Raw genomic sequence first — 21,425 nt, 5'->3', positions numbered from 1 at the left:
CATAATCTTAGTAGAATTATGATCTCAATAAATGTCAAGCCTGAGGAATGGAGGGATGTTTATTATTTCTTTTTTTTTTTCCTTTTTTTTCTTTTCTTTTCTTTTCTTTTCCTCTCTTCACTTCTCTTATTTTCTCTTCTTCTGTCTCTTCTTCTATCTCTGCCTCTATTTGTGTTTATCCCCTTCAGTTATATAAAACCAATGATCAGTCAGAATCATGATTAAAATAAAAACACTGTAGACTTCCTGTAGTATAGTAGTTCAAGCTACAGTCTTTAGAATTTTAGAAACCTGAGTTGGAATTCCAGCTGAGTCATTTACCAGCACTGTGACCTCTAGTCAGGTTCTTAACTGCTCTAAGCTTCAATTTCCTTATCTGTAAAATGAGACAATAATCGTGTGTACTGAGGATTAATACTCAAAAGAAGTAGATAGCTTTCAGGATTTCCAATTTAGAGAAACTTGAAATGTATATAGCATTTGGCTATAGAATAATCTTAGGAAAGGTAATATTTGTAAATCCAAACAGCTGTTGGCAGGAATGCAGTTATCTCTTAGGCAATGGTTATCACATAAATACCTGCTAAAGCAGAAGCCAGATTTTCAGACCACAAGATGAGATACTGACAAATAACAAGAGCAATTAAATACTGAATTCCCTAGCACCAAGTTAGTCTCATACAGATAATTTGTATCCAGGATTGGTCCAGCTATGTTTATAGAGTTGTAGGGAAAAAGAGGGATAAGCTACAGAAAATTTGGCAGGCTACTTGTATAGCTTGATAGGCTCTGTTACATATATCAGCTTATCAATGGCTAATGTAATAAAATGAGTATTTCAATTTTAATATGATAAAACACTAGAAAAGAAACGAGGCCTTAAGTGAGCTTTTTTCACCATTCATTCATACAATTCATTCTTTCATCTACTATTAGTATATTATATACTAGTTCTATACTAGACACTGAAATAGGGAATATAAAGAATATAAAATATTTCTGTATTTATGAAAATCGGCATCTATTGGGGAAGACTGTAAATATATTTATAATATAATTTTATACTTCTATATTAGAAGTGAAATTAAAGTATTGTGGAGACTTTGGGGAAGAAGTTTCACAGAGGGGGTGGCATTTAATTGGACATTAAGTGAGGAGTTTGCCAGACAGAAAACTGAAGATAAAGGAAATAGCTTTTATAATTCAGCACAGTGGATATTCCTTACTCTGTATTAATATAATAACCAATTAACAATTGACAGAAAAAGAAGGGTAATGTGCATTCTAATTATTTAAATAATCAGCTCGGTGATTATGAACAAAGATTCCTGTGTCAGGAATAAGACCCACATCTTACATATGTGTCATTACTAACTGTGATAGGAAGAATAATGCCCCTTTTCTTCCTCCAGTGATGTCCACGGCAAAGGAGAATTAAGACTGAAGAGGAAATTAAGGTAGCTAATCACCTGACTTTAAAATAGGGAGATTTTCCTGGGTTATCTGGTAGACCTACTGAAATCATGAAGGTCCTTAAATATCATAGGGAGAAACAGAGAGTCAGAAGCAGAGTGATGCATCATAAGAAAGGCTTAATAGGCCATTGTTTTAAAGATGGAAAGAGGCAAGGAAATGCAGGCAAACTCTTGTAGCTCAAATAAGTAAGTAAATGGATTATCTCCCAGAGTCTCCAGAAAAAACTCAGCTCTGCCAACACTTTGATTCCAGTCTAGGGAGACCTAATTCTGACCTCTGACTTTCAGAACTATATGAAACTAAAATGATAATTGTTTAAAGACATCAAGTTTGTGGTAAATTGTTACAGGAACAAAATAAAACTAATACACTAATGACAACTTTTAAAGATATAACAATTAGGTAAATATAAATATATGGATATTTTAGTGTATATTTATGAAAGCCTAGACTATCTATAAACTATTATTTTAATATAGCTATAGACAATCTTCATCCTATTTGATGAACAGGTCTGCATCTCCATGTACAGACGAAGGCAATCAACAACAGTGGATAACATGAAAATCCTTCCTATTTCTTATCATTTGTATTTTATTAGTACCATTTGATTTTCTAGGAATTGACAAATTTCGAATGAAGTTCAGAACCCATTCTGTGGAAATCGAGCTCAAGAAGAATTATAAAATTTTCTTCATTTTGCATCTTAAAATTTGCTCAACTTGCTATGGTATGAACATGTGCGTCCCCCAACCTTTATATGTTGAAACCTTAACATGCCGAGGTGATAATATTAGGACATAGGGCCTTTGGGAGGGGATTAAACCATGAGGTCAGAACCCTCAGGAATGGGATGAGTGCCCTTATAAAAAAGGCCTCAGAAAGCTCCCTTGCTACTTTTGCCATGTGAGGGCTACAACGAAAAGACAAAAAGAAGGTGTCTAGGAAGTGGGCCCTCACCAGACACTGAATCTGCCCGTGCTTTGATCTTGGACTCCTAGCCTCCCGAACTGTGAGAAAGCAATACATTTCTGTTGTTTATATGCTTCCTAGTTTATGATATTTTCTTAGATCAGCCTGAACAGACTAAGACACAACTCTTGCTTGCTCCCTGTACCTCACTGCTTGTAGAAGGCAGTCGAAGTTCTCTATAAAGCATGTGAAGTCCTTCACAACAAACAAATTCTTCCTTGCCACGTGGGCAACACGCAACTGAATATTTATAATGTCTAGACCTTCGTGGTCTAGCTTGAGACCCTGGCACTTACTCCTCCTTTGCCTCACGACACTTCCCTTTCCTCAACTGCATCTCTGAACTTTTGAAATACTTGACATTTTTCCAGGCCATGCTGAACTACAGCCAGCATTACGATATTCTGTAGCTTTATACAGTCTGAAGAAAATATTTCTGCCCCAGTACCTTTACATAAGGTCTTACACATAGTAGGAACTCAATAAATGTTTGTTGATTGTTCTGAATGTCTCACTACATTCAAGAAAATAACAGAAATGGTGAGAAATGATAATAGTAGAACTATTATCACTAAGTGAGTAAGGCCCACAGGAAAGAACAAGAAAGAGAAGGAGAGAAACAGCTAATGTTAACAAGAGGACAGACCACTGTCGGTTTTATTCATGTAGGCATTATTACCAGAAACTATGACCCATCTCTCTTTAACATGGTGTAGCAGCTGGCATGGCTCCATTTTCCTACTTGGCTCTCTTGCCAGCTTCTATTGTCTGGCAAAGACACTTAAGGGAGAAAAGTGAGCTTAATTCTTCTACCCTTAATTATGCTTTGACAGTTCTGCCCAGCTTTTTCAAAACTTTCAGCTCAAATACTGCTGCCAAAGACTTTCTTGTTAAGCAGGGCCTAACTACTTTAAATGAATTTTTATTCTTCTTGTTTTTTATGGTCAAGATAAGCAACATGGATGAACACACACATCATTAAGTCTAGTGACTAGTTTAAGATAGCACAGGTGTTTGGCATTACATAGAGAATGGAATACAAGTCTATTTTCTGACTTGATTATAATGAATCACATTTTTGTTTTCCATTGAGAGTTTTAACTCGGTGTATGAATTTCCTCAAGGCTTTTCAATACCTTTGGGGAGAGGGTGAGTCAGAAGGTGATAGGTCTGGTTCTCTGTACTAGGTCAACTTTGGTCTCCAAGGAGACAAAAGGAAGGAAAAAGCTTGGAGACATGGAAAAAGAAGTTTGCCTGTGTGGAGTCTGTAAGGAATAAAGGTTGTTGAAACAGATTCCTGTATATATTTATATATAAGAAGGGATTTTCTTTTCCCTTGGTGAGGAAGAACATAAATTGTTTCACAGATGTTATGTGGGAAAGAAGAAAAGAACTTGAATTTTTATTCTTAATAAGAAATACATGAATAAGATTCTAATATAACAGGTTTAGCCAACATTTTCAGTGCTTGTCACATCTCCTGAGATAAGAGTTTCTTATCAGATTTGCTAGAGTAAAAGAGATTACCTGAGAAAAAGGGCAAGTCCCAGTACAGACAGAAGCTGACTGCTGATAATATAATGCAAAAGCTTAAAAGAAAACAGAGAATTTCCTTAGCTGAAAATCTGACATCAATAATTACTCAGAATATTCAAATTACATCTATCTTCAAAATTATTGCTATTAGGCTGCTGATTAGAGGCTAATATCCATCTGGCAATTGTTTACCTTCTAATTTCTTGCACTAGAAATAAGTCACTATCCAAGAGGAAGAAAGTTAAGTATTTGCAAAAGCACATTGCACCCTTCCTGATCTCTTTTGAAATTCATTTTAAAGTAAAACACAAGAAAAGATGCTCAACATCACTAATAATTAGAGAAATGCAAATCAAAACTACAATGAGGTATCACCTCACACCGGTCAGAATAGCCATCATCAAAAAATCTACAAACAATAAATGCTGGAGAGGATGTGTAGAAAAGGGAACCCTCTTGCACTGTTGGTGGGAATGTAAATTGATACAGCCACTATGGAGAACAGTATAGAAATTCCTTAAAAAACTAAAAATAGAGCTACCATATGACCCAGCAATCCTACTCCTGGGCATACATCTGGAGAAAACCATAATTTGAAAGGATGCATGCAACCCGATGCTCATTGCAGCTCTGTTTACAATAGCCAGGACATGGAAGCAACCTAAATGCCCATCGACAGATGAATGGATAAAGAAGATGTGGCACATATATACAATGGAATATTACTCAGCCATAAAAGGGACAAAACTGTGCAATTTGCAGAGATGTGGATGGACCTAGAGACTGTCATACAGAGTGAAGTGAGTCAGAAAGAGAAAAACAAATACCGTAAAATATTGCTTATATGTGGAATCTAGAAATATGATACAGATGAACTTGTTTGCAAAGCAGAAATAGAGTCACAGACATAGAGAACAGATGTATGGTTACCAAGGGGGAAAGGGAAGGTGGGATGAATTGGGACATTGGGATTGACAAATATAACTACTATGTATAAAATAGATAACTAATGAGAACCTACTGTGTAGCACAGGGAACTCTACTCAATGCTCTGTGGTGACCTAAATGGGAAGGAAATCTAAAAAAGAGGGGATATGTGTATTCAATATATGTACAACTGGTTCACTTTGTTGTACAGCAGAAACTAACACAACATTGTAAAGCAACTATACTCTAATAAAAAAATAAATTAAAAATAAAATAAGCGAATAACAACAACAAAAATAAATAAAGCGATGTTCATACTCTTCCCTAAACTATTAAGAATATCTTTTACTGTAGACAAGGGTAAATAGAATTTTCTGATTATTCATAATGACTATCCAACTTTTAATCTGCGTCATCCATACGCCAATTTTGCCCAGCAGAGTTACTACAGGTATTAGAATCTCTGACAAATTATTTATGTGTGCTTTGAAAACTGCACTGAAGAAATGTTAAATCTGTGATACAAAAAAACCTCAGAACAGAATATTTGCTTGTTTTACTCACTGTATTGCATCTGTCAGCATGGCCATTTAATACCCCCATATAGTATAATTAAAACAAAGGATGTCCAATGTCTTAATGAAACACTTTAGGTCTAATATTCTTTAACCTTGTGTAGTTAGCAAAGTAAATACAATCATTTCTAAATTATTTGATGTATGGCAGAGTTAACTGTACTTAATTCCTCACACATTTTATTTTACTGCTGATATGATTCAGCTTCCAAAATTCATTTGTTATTTAAGTAAATGATTCCAATAGAACAGATGGAAGTCATTGCCAGATAAACTAAACTCATGCTGGGTCCACCTCTGACAGCTTCTCATATTCATGGTCCATCTCAAATGGTCATGTTAATAATGAATCACAGCCTTGGAATTTTACCTTGATTATTAATTTCTTATTTAAAAAAATGTGTTACAGTATACGCCACACTTATAAGGTAAATCCTGAAGTAATGCAAGAGATTATATTTTAAAACAACAAAGAATAAGTGTATATGATCCAGAATGTGTATGAAATGGTAATGTTAAGATAAAAAATAACACTGGATGTACTAAACATGAGATCAACTGCTTAAATTATCATTAATAATGATATTATCTTAAATATAGAGTTAACCCCAAGCCAATTCCAATATCTGACGTCTTCATTAAATGTTAAAAGAAATCTTGTTAATATTGGTGTGCAGAGCAATGACTGCCACATCCGCTATTATCTCACATCAAAGTTTTCTAGACACTAGGGAGCAACAGGTATTGAGGAACAGAGCACACTGCTGACATCAACTGTTTCCAAATAAAACTGTCCTGGCATCTTGTCGGCAGACAGAACATGTATTTCAGTGACGCCAATCCACTCTTAAGTGGGTCCCCAAACCAAAGTTGAGGCCATAATGACTCAGTTTCTTAAAATTCATTTTCTTTCAAGAAACACACAAAATTGTTTTCATTTCCCCAAATTTCAAGGCTTTTATTGGCTTTAGAATTTTGCTAGCTGTAATTCAATATCCTGTCTTTTATGTACAAACTAATCCAGACCTTTTCACATTGGGTACCTGAATTCTTTCCTCCAATGTTCTGTACCTGTATTCTAAATTCAAGCTTTTCCTAGAAAATCCTCACTTTTGCCAATTATGAAATACCATCCAAATCTATGTATCTTGTAGTTTTCTGGAGCTCTTTTTTTTTTTTTTTTTTTTTTTTGCCATACGCAGGCCTCTCACTGTTGTGGCCTCTCCCGTTGCGGAGCACAGGCTCCAGATGCGCAGGCTCAGCGGCCATGGCTCACGGGCCCAGCCACTCCGCGGCACGTGGGATCTTCCCGGACTGGGGCACGAACCCGCGTCCCCTGCATCGGCAGGCGGACTCTCAACCACTGCGCCACCAGGGAAGCCCTGGAGCTCTTTTTAACTCAATGATATAAACAGTGGATCCCTGAATTCGGTTTTCCAAGGTCATCTCTAACAGATGCTGAGTAAATCTTGTCCACTAAATATGTCAAAGGGACTTTGTGACCACAGTAAGCAGAGTATGGCCCAATGCTCTGAAAGTATGCTAAAATAAAGCTTTATACCATGAACGTTTTCTCTCATTACCACATGGAGAACTCAAAAATGTTAGGAGAAATCTAAGGCAGCAACCTATGCAAAGATGAAGAAATTCAATGAGATTTACATTTAAGGAAGAAAATGAATGTGTGACCTGTGGATGGGGTGGGAGGGTGTATGCCATTATTTTTAGCATGTATTAATGTTGACAAGTTCTGTATCTTGGACATGCCTTACTGAAACCATTTGGATAGTGTATGAGAAGGATTTGACAGCAATATAAAGCTAGCAAGCGACATGAAAGTATTTGCTTATTATTTCCATTATTTTTCTTTCCCCTTGAGGTCTGCTATGTCTGAGAGATACTGCATACCTTTTAAGGAAAATTAAAATTTGTTTTGGCTTTAATTTATGTAAAAGTAATTTTAATTTATTTTAAAATAATTTTACTTGATTTATCAGGATATACAATTATTATTTTTCTTTCCAGTGAATATTCATAATACATCAGTGATGCTGTCTGCAAAAGTTAAATAATAGATACAGTGTTTATTCAAAATTTATCTTGACAAAACCAGAAGGAAAAATGTTAACATAAAATAATACTATATAGACATAATATAGAGAGTATTGTTTGGTAGTTGTTATTTCAATTTTCCTCTCAGTGTTTATAATCAAGACTTTAGTAAAATATTTTTATAGCCATGATTCTTTGATATTCTCAACCACAAGGTTTTAAGGACTATAAGTTAATTCAAATATGGTGACATTTAACTGAAGTTTCCAAATTTAATGGAAATTAAAATAGCATTGGAAAATATACTCAAATAAGTGCACAGATGAATATGTGTAAACATTTAAGGAAATCTCTCATTTCCTATTTCATTCCCTCAAATCCAAACTCCCTCACACATCACTGAGAATTTAATAGCACTGAAAACTGGATCAATAAAGGAATATCACATATTTATATGGTAGATTAAAAATTGCTCCAAATCCTTGTCATTCCCCATCAAGAGGGGCAATTTATTTTTCCTTTCCTTGAGTCAGGGTTGGCCTTCTGTTCAGCAAAGAATTAACATAGCAGTCTTCAGTCTGTCTGTCATGGGCTGAATTTTGTCCCCTCAAAATTTGCAGGTCGGAGTTTCAACCCCCAGGACCTCAGAATGTAACCGTATTTGGATACAAGGTCTTTAAAGAGATGTTAAAATGAGGCCACGGTGGTGGTGGGATGGGGGGTGAGGGCTCTAATCCACTATGACTGGCGTCCTTATGAAAAGAGGAAGAGACCCCAGGGTGTGCCTGCAGAGAAGACTCTGTTAATCGCTACATCATGATACCTGTTTATTTGCAACATCAGAAAGATAGCAAAAGAGGTAAAAATAGGAAAATATAGAGAACCTTAGAATCAGGGATAATCTTTGATATTGCTCTTTGTTGATATCCCACATACAATCCATTAACAAATCCTGATGACTCACACTCAAAATGTATCTAAAATCCCACCAGCGCTTATTAGCCTGTCATTTACCATGCCATCTCTTACCTATAGGAACTTTGCCTTCCTTCTTCTACCATGTCCTTTTGCTGCCTACATCTACACGGAAATCAGAGTAACAGTTTTGAAATAAAGTCTGATTATGTCATTCTTTTTTCCCAAAACACTCCAGTGGTTTCCCATCTCATGCAATGTAAGATTCCAAGTCTTTACCACGGCCTACAAGGCCCTTCATGATCTGGTTTCTCTCTGACTTGATCTTTTATTACCTGTACACTCATTCACTCTGCTTCAGCCACAATGTCACTCTTGCCGATCCTAAAAGGTCAAATGTTCCCCTGCCTCACGGCTTTCGCACTTGTCCTTAAGCCTCTTCCCATAGAGAGATGAGTGGCTTTCTCTTGTTTCTCATTTTAGTCTTGGCTAAACCATCTCCTAATCAGAGTAACCTTCTTTGACCATCCTTTTTGAAACAGCAACATACTTTAAAGTCACTTCTTATCTTCCAAATCCTGCTTTATTTTTCATTATAGCATTTATCATCCCTACCTGACATGCTATATATTTATTCTTTTGCTGTGTATCACTCCTCACTAGAACCCAAATACCATGAAAGCAGGAATTCAGTCTGTGTTGTTTACATTGAAGCACCAGTGTCTAGAACATTATCAAGCACGTGGTAGGTATTTTATAAATTGATTCATCAACAGATGAATGAATGAATAGATGGCCTAGTCAAAAACTAACCAAAAACGCAGAATATACCATTTTGGGCTCTTTCTGGGACAACCAAAAAGTGAATTCCAATAATAAAAAGAGACCATTAAATTCAGTAAATGAAAAACAACAATAAACACACAAAAAAATCTCAACCAATGCAGGATATGCAACAGATGATGTTATGAGGTCACACCACTATCCGACTCCACTCCCTCAGAGCCTCCAAATGTGTTCTTTTCCACTATGGTGTGTTTAGACCAAATAAACTGACACTACTTAGTATATTGATGTTATATAAAGAGTAAAATATCAATAGTGCTTTGTTCACAATGAGGTTTTTCCCAGAATCTAATGTGATTAAATAATGTTCCTTCAGTGGAGATTGTATTTAGAAAGTTACCAGGTTAATGCACAGGGAGAGGTTTGGGGAATTAAAGAAAAATATACTGTGGTGTGTTCCTGATAAAAAGATACCATACATCCTATGGTTACACAAACTATTATGTATTCCTTTTTTCCAAGTAATGCTTTATGTATATTTACCAGTTTCCCCTTAAGACAAACTCATTATATTAACTTCTTCTCCCTCATAATTGATAAACATTTCGATTAATTATTTTTCATGAGAGGAAACTGATATATGAGCTCATCTGAATACTCGAGGGTATAAAATAAGTAGCATGCCTTCTAGGAATGAATATTAAACATTATTCTTCATCAAAGTAGACTTTATATTTCTATTCTCACATTTAGAAATGAAGTACAAGGAGTTGAGTGGAAATATTTCTGTTTCATGTTATTTCTAATATATAGAACTTTCTTGCTTTAAACTAACGGATATCTCTGTAAAAAAAAAGATCGGTTAAAACATATACTGTTGGCTATGTGCTATTCTAAGCACTTCCTATTTAATAACTTGTTTAACCTTATAAGAACACAATGAAGAAGCAGTTGCTATTGTTTCCATTTTACAGATGGAGAAATTGAGACACAAAGTAACTGGCTCACAGTTATAAAAATATAAAGTGGCAGAACTGGGATTTGATCCTAGGAAGTCTCTTAACTAGGCTACACTGCCTCTAATGTTCCCAACTCTCTTTTCTGCTTTCTTAAAAAAATATATTGTTCTTAAAATAGAAATAAGTGGTCATTATAGAAACTATAGGAAAAAACTTAAGTATAGTCCATCTAAATAGTTGATTGTTGATAACTGTATATTTCCTGGGGTTTTTTTTCTACTCAATATTTATTTTATATAATTGAGAGCAAACTATGTGTGTTACTACATGTTACTAAGTCCTGAGTTTAGACTCTGTGGTCAAGTGGATCATAACATCCCCGCATTGGCTAGCAGGATAAAATTTTTGAGACCTTCATGTATTTCTCTATTTCTTCCTCTGTGTCCCTTGCTTAAATAAGGGAGATGAAGAAAAGTAGTCAGAGAACCTTGGAATTCCATAGGACAGGAGACCCAGGAAAGAGCCCAGCACCACTCTGTGTCAGCTCCTGGGGAAGATGGCTGGACTTCAGGGAGGGTGGCCCCACCTTGCATTCTAGGTACTGGATAGCCAAGCACCTTACACATGCCAGGAACCCACTAACAGAGAGAAGCAGCAGTCAATGGGGTCATGAAGGCAATGGGTGATTTTTATTTTCAGACTTTGACTGAAGATTGGTGAATGGAGGATAGTCTTGGTGCACTTTTGAAACAATGTCTAAAGGAAAGGCAAATTGAATTTGTTTCTTTCCTGTTGGCTTTATCACAGGATAAGGATAAAGAATAAGCCAGGATAACCTGTGTCTAACTTATGTAATCAAAAAAGATGCTTTCTGGAGGAAAAGGGATTAAGATCTAGCCATCAGGCTTCACTGAAGAACAAATAAATTTAAAAATATGTGATGAATGTGGCTGGCAAAAAGAACATGGCCCATAATCAAGTGTACTATTAACGGAGGGGTCAGGAACAATGAGCCAGCTTTAGCTTCAAGAATGTTAGTTCCAGGAATGGATGGAGGCTGTAATACCTGTGTATATACAAATAAATTAAAAGGGTCATCCTACTAAAGAACAGTAATATTTGATGGCCCCAAAGCATTTTTGGTGTGGTACATCTGACTGAGGCCACAAAGGAAGAGACAAGGCAGATTAAGGAAATCAGGGAGAATGGCAGAGGGAACAGGTAGAATGGGCATCAAAATTAACAATGTCAACTTAGTTATTCTACAGAAAAACATAAAACTTTTAATTAACAGTTTAGCAGTCTACTCCCTTTTTCCTTATAGCAAAGTCTCACTTAGATCAATTAACTTGCACTATTATGATTCTATTATGGCTGTTTAATAGAATATTGTTTCCACCCATGTGAAATTAGTTATCCCTTGGCCTTTCCATAATAACGTAGTGGCATATGTGTCAGACCATATATGTATATATTTTATGGAATGCTGAAAACTCTATTAAAAAATTGAAGTTATGCATTTGCCCTTTGTTTCCAAATATATGTCCGTAATAATAGTCTGCATAATTATAAAAACCTGGACTCCTAGAAACTTCTCAGCAACAAGAGTCCAACTGGGAAATCTGTGAGTTTATTACCTGTGGTATAGGTGGAGGATTGTGAATTATACATCTTTTTATATGAAGGGGTTCACTCAAATGCTTTCAGTGCCAGGTGTGAATAGGGAATGGTGACTGTGGTGAACTGGTATCCATGTACCCTGTCCAGACGGAGAAACCCTACTTATCTTTGATCAATCAGTTCTATCTGAAAGAAAGGCAGTTTCCTAGATCTTGCAATTTATTAAGAGAAGACTAGATGGATTTTTGTGAGAACTGTCCTCATTTTTGAAAGACTAAACCAAACAAAACACTATGGCAATGGGTTTTAAATGGTAAGGGTAAGAAATTTAGCACAAGGTGAACTGTTCTGTAAGGGAATAGAGTCCTGAGTAAGTATACAGGGCTTGGGCTATTTTTAAGAGCAGATCTGGTTTTGTTTAAAAATTGAAGTATGTACTCCAGTACTATTAGTGCCAAAAAATAGTCTTATTATGGAAAAGAAGCATCTGGTCCCAAACAAAATTTAATTGTCATCTTTGATTCTTGTATCTCCAAAGCTTAACATACCTCTCTTGACTCCTTGGGTAAGTCTCCAGGATACTACCAGTTTTCTACTACCTTAAATTTAATAGATCCCACTGTGGTACATTCCTATTGATAGCCAATTTCTCATCTAACATTCAAGTCAATAATATAGGTAGAGATATTAGTGGGAAGGTAATTATTAGGGATTTAAAAAATATATTACATACCATTTGTCATTATGTCAAATGGTATGGTTAAAATAAATTTAATCTGAATGTCATTTTGAATATAATATTTAAAGGAAAGCATTTACTTGGATAAACACTTGAGCCAAAACAGGATATCGTCCTCCAACTGTCATATGAGTGCTTCCAAAATAGACCAAGAAAAAGGATGGAATACTTTCTTTTATTAACCTAATTATTTCCCAGAAGAAAAGGTATAAGTAAGTCTCTCAACTGGCCACCAAAGCTTATCTTTCAAAAGCCTTCCTTGTCTAATATTAGGGCAGATGGTTACGGAGTTGGGCGCTGAAATCACTGTCTTAGAAAATACAACTAAAGTATCAAAGGTGATTAATCTTATTTTATTCTTGGGGAGTAAAAAAAAAAAAAAGATAATCAATTTTTTTTCTAGTTAACCATGTTGGTCAAATATCAAAAATTTAAATAAAGTTTCGGACATAAATGAATTAAAACTGCAAGGTTTTTCAGGGTATCATTATCGGAAAACTTCAATGTCTTCCGTGTTTTTTTGTTTTCAACAAATTTTTTTGCAATTAAAATGTACTATACTGCTAAGGTACATCTCAAAATAGTTTCTGTATATTTTGTGTTTATATAAAGATAAATAAGAATTCTGTCAATCATTTATATGACAACAGTTTATAAACTAAAAATAAAAGAAGCAAATGCAGGAGTTGTATAATTTGAAACCTTAATTTTAGATACTTCTAAATACTAGTGGATGTTTCTATATCTGATAAAATTGTTTTGAAAAAATATAAATAATATTCCTATCACAGAAGAAGTAAATTAAGAGCTACTATAACTATATTGGTTAGCAAAAGCCAATATTTTATATTATAAGCACTTGCAAGTTTTAACTGCATATTTACACATTAACACAGGAAAAATACTGATCTCTTAGAACCAGTCAGAGAAACTAACTAAAATAATTATATTTATATTAGCTTTATGTCAGCAGATTTTGGAATATATCTGACGTTTCCTTTTACCTCTGTTAAAAAATACATTAATTTTCAAGGAGGGTAGTCATTATCAGCATATTAAAAAGAGAAAATGGTTTCTAGTGATGCTGTGAGAAATCAATTAAAAACTTTTTAAAAATATGATTTTTCTTTAAATTTTGTCCCATCTACCATAAGATGGAATATTAAGGAATACTAAACTTTGAAACATTAGTATTATTTTCTCCTTTTGTTGTAGAATGATAAAATATTTCTCAATAAATGATATAATCAGAATTCTATTTAGTATTTAACAATTCTCTGACATAAAATGAGCCTTTAACAGTTATTATTGTTTATCATTAAGACACAAAGCACCTATAATTAGAAAACTAAAGACCCACGATGGAATTTATAACCATTATTTTCATTTTAACAATACAGCAAATATTGAGTATACAGAAATCCACGTCAGTCACTGTACTAGATGTAAGCAATATGAAGTTGAATAAGATTTTGTCTTCATATGAAAAACAATGACAAAGTTATGATAAAATACAAATCATAACCCCCCAAAATATGTTTACCTGTCTTTAAACTAAACTGAAACCATTGCACGTAAGTGTATCATCCCAACTTTCCAAGTTTTTTTTTTTCTTCCCATGATCTTAAGGAGTCCCTTTATTTACAGTAATCCTAAAGAAATCCAAAAATCTCTGGTGCACATATAAAATAGGTGATTTACAAGCTTTGGCTTAAAGAGAAACATCTAATCTTAAATAGCAAAACAAGAAGATGACTTCATATTTGTAATGTATACAGACTCCCAAACTGAAGAATTCTGCTAATCATACTTAGAGTATTTACTTAAATATTTTAAAAATGCAGTGTTTGGAGGAATGATTCCATATGTTAATTTTTTATTTTTACCATTAGTTTGTAAAGAATACACAACTAATTAATTATGACCTAGAGTTATCAATGAAAATTCAATCAGCTAATGAAAGTTTAACTACTCAATGAGTGCTGAATAATTCATTCCAAACTTATTGCTTAAATTAATATAAATACAAGACTTGAAACCTATAATTCATGTGACATCAAACTATTACAATGAAATTACTGTCTCTTACATGCAAGGCAAACAATGTGTTATACAAAGTATCAATTTCTATTCAAACTCTACCTTTATTTAGCAAGTAGAATGACAACAGACAAAACAACAACAAAATTTTAACATCTGAAACAAGATCCTTATGAACTAAAGCAGTTAACCTCACCATCTATGCCTGGACTACCTATTTTACTATAGTAAAATAAATATTTTTTAAAGATCCTAAAAGTATTGTAAACAATTATTAAAAATGTTTTCAATTTATTTTTTACCTTGAAAGGCAATGGCTCTTCAGTAAGAGGACTAACAGGAAGTGAAGTGGTGCTACTTGCTGGGCTCATATCTGTACTCTACAAGAAAAACAAAATTGAATTAAAGAGATACTTTTTTGTAGTCATTTTTTATTATTCCTAATTTAGAACCTAACTCTTCTTGTTAAAATAAAAAACAAATATGTAAGTGAAAATGGATGTAGAAAAATTCAAATTATTATTGTATGATGAATCATTCCTTATTTAGAAATAATTAAGAAATTAATCAAATTATCACTTCTCAATTTGCATTTCAAGTGTATTTTATTAAATATAATAACCATCTTTTACGTTAGGATGGTATCTAGTATTATATGTGCTTAACATATTTTTACCTTTTTTTGATAATTAAACTATACCTATAATGGTTCACTATGGTGCTATTTCAATGTCTTTCAGGCTGATTTTCAAATATGTGTTATTCATATTTTCCTTTTATGGAGATTTGAGTCATTGTACCCAGTTTTTAATTCATCATGAAAAGCATATCTGCCATTAATTTACAATTGCAAAATGAAGAAATATTAAATTCTAAAAATTCCCATATTCATAGCTCTTGACAAACTTTCTTATATTCAGCTAAATAAATATTTAAGGACAAAAGATTTACACAAATATAAGAGAATTATCAGAATGTTGCTAATGCTGTTCTTCTAGTCCTTTAAAAATGTAATCAATTAAAATTTCTTAAGTGGGAGATTAGCCTATATAAAAAGAGATGCGTGTTAGAAGCTTGTCATTATTTTTTTCTAAAAGCAAGAAAACAATATTGATAATAGGCAGCAACAGAAGTTATTTTACTATGTTCTCAACTCGTTCTCTCAGAGGGATTCTTCCATTTAAGTAGATAAGTAAACAAAACATTGAAAAAAAATACACACCTACATTTTTTCAGTTCCATTTCCAAATGTACATGGACACAAATACAGAAAAACTTGCAGTAAAGATTAAAGCAAAAACATGAATTAACTTTGATTGAGATAAGGGAACAAGTAGACAAGTTTGGCTGACAAATTCTAACAAAAGAATACATTCAAAGAATACATGCTGCAGTTGCTACAAATTCTTAGTGTCTCTTTCTACTCAAAGATTACTTTTATTCACTTGATTCAGGTGTACAATAACCTGGACACATTTTAAATATCCATTAAAGTAGGATTATTTCTTACTGTCTATTCCAGAAACAATGGATATGAACTATAAACATAGGACCCAAGATACTCAGTATAATATGTAGTACAACATGTACCTTCTTTAGAAATTGACATAAGCCTGAACATTGAGTTAAAATGTTTAAAGGAGGAAATTAGATAAAAACTGAACAATAATCTACTAAAGGAAACAGGAAAATACAGGCACCAGATAACTGAGGTGAGTTACTTACTGACTAATTTCTAAATATATTCAGAGCTTCTTGGACATTTATTAGATCGAAATCAGGAAATATTCTGAATTTCTGACTTTCACTATCTGATTACATGATGTAATGGGGAAACAAAGAGGTTTTCTTAGGAATCAATTTACTGCAGGATTTTAACATAAGAAATGAGTAAAACATTTTTGGAGAAATAGAAAAACAAGACCCTTGAGCTGTTCCTCTCATCATTAGGCTTTTTCATGAGAAATTAAGCAAGTGATAGAGCACAGTTCATATGTAGTTGAATTATCTGATATTTTCCTAAAGTACTGATATCCTGCATAGCATATTAAAGTATTATGTCCTTAAAAATTATATTCAGGAGACAGAGATGACATTCAGTTACAAAAATTTGAAAGCCTGGATCAGATGAAGGTTTTTTTAACTTCCATAAGAAGATGAGCTCAAAATAAAGCTCCATGGTTAACTTCTTTAAGGGTTAAGGTCTCCCACAACTTCCCAGAAATAAATGTGTCATTCTAAGCACTATGGAAAGCAGACTCTAAAATTTGCATCATGTAACCTTGATTATTTGAATATCATTCTTAGAGAAAACTTTGTTCTCACTTTAACTTTCAAATAGTGTGACATTTTAATTCTATTGCTCTTAGGAAATCTTGAGAAAAGTGTTTTAAAAAAGCAAATCAGTCTTATATGACAACATCTGATAAACTGCATTTAATTATCAAGTTGAGAAATACATGGCAAAAAATAGGATAAAAAATCTTCAGTTTCAGCTTTTTATCCCATTTGTGTTTCAGTGATCTGTAATTTAGGTGTCATTCCAATTTATTCACCCTTTAGATAAAACACTATAGTAAGTCCTTCAGATAAGTCTTATCCATACTTCATATTTTAAATCATTTACCCTTTCATTCAATGGCAGCAATACCAATGCAAGTGTATATCTAAATACAAATTAACAAAGTACTCTAAAGTTACACTTGAAGTTTATAAAAACCAACAGTGTGTGTTCTTTCATAACTTTCTTCATAAATTATTTTTTTATAATTATGACTTCATTTGCTTTTAATATATTTTAGAGACTTTGGAAATGGTCCTTTCACAATAACGTGAAAGCAAATCCCATGGGAATATGGAAAAGCTGTTCTTCAAAAGAAGCAAATCATCCCAACGGAAGGAATCTCCTTAATGCTCATATGACACATTTGGGTTTTCTGACCCTTTGGAGACTGCATGAGACATTCTTGACAGGCTATTAAAAAAAAACGATCCTAATTCTTATTGTCTGAGTGTCCTAAAACTTGGTTTTCTGGTTCTAAGTCCAATAAGTCCAATAAATGTGTGCTTCATTCCAACATTAGGTGATTAAATAAACATGAACCTAGCATTGTTCCTTCACGTAAAATGTTATTTTATACAAATTAGTAGACTTTCCCCCTTTCTATTTCTATCCCAAGTATGCTAAGTTCTCTTTTATTTTCTTCCAAATTGAGCTTAACATTAAGTAAGATCTTTAAGTTCAATAATAAAATCTAGCCAAGTATTTCCTTTGAGCATATCAGAGATATTCTCGTGAATATCACCCTCCTCTCATGCATACTGCTCTTCAGAATTCTTTCTACTCATTAGTTTTGAAGATACTACTCACTTTGCTGTTGTTTTTAGAATATAATTTCCCTAAATTTGCAAACTCTTCCCTCATCTCTAACCTCTTTTTCTTTAAATCAACTTTATTTCTTTAAATCAACATACCTATACTAAAACGCAAGTTTTCAAAATATATAGCCAGATGAGATTTGACAAATGTACTCACATGTATAACTACCACTGAAATCAAAATATAGAACATTCTCATTACCTCAAACGTTCCCGCACGTTCCTTTGCATGCAAGCACCTCCCACCCACCCAATCCATGGTCCCAGGCAACACTGATAAGCTATATGCTATAGGTTAGTTTTTCCTTCCCTAGAATTTCATAGGAAGGGAAATATATTAATATGAATTTGTCTAGGCCCAGCTCCTTTCACTCAGCAAAATTATTCTGAAATTCATCATATCATATTGTTGCATGTTTCAGTAGTCCATCCTTTTAAATGTTATGTAGTATTTAACAGAGGCCACAATTCATTTATCCAATAACCTGTTGCTAGAATTTGCATTGTTTCCAGTTTGGGGGTATTGGGAATACAGCCATACTGAGTGCTTTTGTATATATCTTTATGTGGATGTATGTTTTCATTTCCCTTGGATAAATACCTACTGGTGAAATTACTTGCTTCCTATGGTAAATTTATATCTGGTATTATGTTAACTTTATAAGAAACTGACAAATGTTTTCCAAAATGCAATAGTTTGTACTTTCATTTGCATTGTATCTCATAAACACTGGTATTTAGTTTTTTGTTGTTTTTTTTTTAATTTTAGCCATCCAATGGGTCTGTAGTGGTAGCTCACTGCGGCTTTCACTTTCATTTCCAGGGATGACAAATGATGCCAAGCATCTTTTCATGTGCCATTAGTAAGTATATCTTGTTTTGTGAAATGTCTGTTCAAATATTTTGCCTATTCTTCTCTTTCACTGGGTTGTTTGAATACAAATCCTTTGTCATATATATTTATTATTATATATTTATTATAAATATTTTCACCCAGTTTGGGCTTGCCTCTTCATTTTCTTAACAGTGTCTACAAAAGGACCAATGCTTTCCATCTTATTTGCCGTTTTGTTTGTTTTTTATAGTTTATACTTTTCTGGTGTTTTTCCTAAGAAATCTTGTCCTACTTCAAGTTCACAAAGATTTTCATGCATGTTTTCTTCTACCATCCTTTCAGATCAACATATGATGGCCAAAAACACAACAGAGTTAGGATTCTATTCTTTGAAAATATTTTTGCAATTACTTGGTGTTTAATGAGCATTAAGTAACCTTAATATTTGTACTGTACACATTCTAGTACAAAGATTTTCACAGAGATTAGTTTGTATTTTATCAAGTAACCTCAGACACTTTAGCCAATCTCATACCTTAGATGGGAATCTAACGGTTACTAGTGCCTTAATGATACTTTAATTACAACACACCTAAACACTGAAATATTAACTGCTTGTGGGTGTGTTGTGGAAGGGGAGAAAGTCTTTGCTAAAGTATTGACAATTTAAAATTAACATACAAGACTCTTCTCAGAGTGGGTGATTATGGAACTTCCTGGACAGATGGATGGCAGAAGGAGAGATATAAGCTTTAAGTGCGAAGGAGAATAGTAATGCCAAGAAGAGCAGTGTATCTATCATCTCCTACTGTTGACTCATCTTTGACTCTGAGGAAAATGAGGGCACAAGTGGAAATAAAACGAGCTTTTTAAAATAAAATTCTAAGAAACAAGATAGGAATATTCTCCTCTTTCTTAAATTTCTCAATGGAATAGAAATTTAAGCACATAGAGAGGTTTTGCCAACACCATGCCACTTTGGCATACTAAGAGCTGCCACACGGGGCTTCCCTGGTGGCGCAGTGCTTGAGAGTCCGCCTGCCGATGCAGGGGGCGCGGGTTCGTGCCCCGGTCTGGGAAGATCCCACATGCCGCGGAGCAGCTGGGCCCGTGAGCCATGGCCGCTGAGCCTGTGCGTCCGGAGCCTGTGCTCCGCAATGGGAGAGGCCACAACAGTGAGAGGTCAGCGTACCGCAAAAAAAAAAAAAAAAAAAAAAAGAGCTGCCACACATGTTGGTGAAGAATAAGTATTAACAAATTTAAATGAAAATGACACCAGACAAGAGGAAAACAATGGCAGGGAGCTGAACAGACCTTTTCTTGGCTCCAATGAGATGGCTCATAAAAAAATCTATGAATAATTAGGGGCAAATTATCAAGAGGCTGGAAATAGCAGATAAATGACCTCAGTGAAATCCTCAGTCTCAAGTATCCTGGTACCAACTCTGACTACCAACCTAGTACTTTATCAACATTGATGTCAGAATTACTAAAAGTTATTGCTGAGAAAAAACAAATAAACAAAGTTAAGCTTTTAAAAAAAAAAAAAATCAGGGGGCTTCCCTGGTGGCGCAGTGGTTGAGAGTCCACCTGTCGATGCAGGGGACGCGGGTTCGTGCCCCAGTCCGGGAAGATCCCACATGCCGCGGAGCGGTTGGGCCCGTGAGCCATGGCCGCTGAGCCTGTGCGTCCGGCGCCTGTGCTCCGCAACGGGAGAGGCCGCAACAGTGAGAGGCCCGCGTACCGCAAAAAAAAAAAAAAAAGGCCTTTAGTACAGATGCATAAGGTAAACAAAAGCTCTGGTTGAAGTTCACCTTCTTAATTTTCAAAATCTCTTCCTGTCTGATATCAATAATCAAAGACAGCTGAGAGAAACAATATCCCAATAAATGCCTGGCTCAGTGTGGAGTTAGCTTTGCTCTTAGTCCTACTCTGATGTGATCAATCCTAATTACTAATCTCATTACTTCATTGTTTTGTCACTAAACCAAAGCTAAATCAAGGTTGTGACCAAAACCCAAAGTAACGTAAATTACTAGGCTATAGCAGAGATATAAACTAGCTCATTCCCACAGGAGAAATTAGGACTTGGTACTTAGTTTGGAAATTTCAGAAATTAAATTATATCAACTCAAATAGGGGCAGGCAGGTTTTGTAGGGATGATTCAGAATAACTAAATGGATAAGAGACTGTACTTAATCAGATATTGGCCAACATATTAACTAATAATGAAAACTAAACTTGATGTAAGAACTCAGGGTGGCAACCTATTTGAGTTCTTTCCTTTTGGTGAAGAGAACCATTCAGAAACCACATTACGGAGTGGAAGATTCGTTGTTTAGTATAAAGTTAGAAAAAAGTAGTAATTAGATTCTCTCAGAGTATGCTTTATATCAAGCTATGGTATATGTACAAAGAAACACAGATCATTTACAATCCAAGCACTTTACCCTTTGATCAGTGCTAGAGCTTCACCATAGTGACAAAATTCATATCCTCTTATTCATTTAAAATAATTGAAAAATCAACTACCGAAAGCACAATGACTTCATGCCAGACACACTGCAACATAATTTAAGATAGAAATAGCTAATCTGATTAACAATATATTTTT

General features: G+C 34.3%; 1 protein-coding gene across 2 annotated transcripts in view; it reads right to left on the bottom strand.

Moving 5' to 3' along the window:
* CCSER1 (coiled-coil serine rich protein 1) overlaps positions 1–21,425 on the bottom strand; it is a 1,266,496-nt gene that overhangs the window by 729,376 nt on the left and 515,695 nt on the right. For both annotated transcript variants that reach the window (XM_065877864.1, XM_065877863.1), the window contains one exon: positions 14,900–14,977. In XM_065877864.1, coding sequence (XP_065733936.1) covers positions 14,900–14,977 — 78 coding nt within the window. The remainder of the gene's footprint in view (positions 1–14,899; positions 14,978–21,425) is intronic.

Source organism: Phocoena phocoena, chromosome 5 (assembly GCF_963924675.1).
Source record: "Phocoena phocoena chromosome 5, mPhoPho1.1, whole genome shotgun sequence".
NCBI classification, from domain to species: domain Eukaryota; kingdom Metazoa; phylum Chordata; class Mammalia; order Artiodactyla; family Phocoenidae; genus Phocoena; species Phocoena phocoena.
Note: the sequence above shows the minus strand (reverse complement) of the source record. Positions and strands in the feature narration are given on the sequence as shown.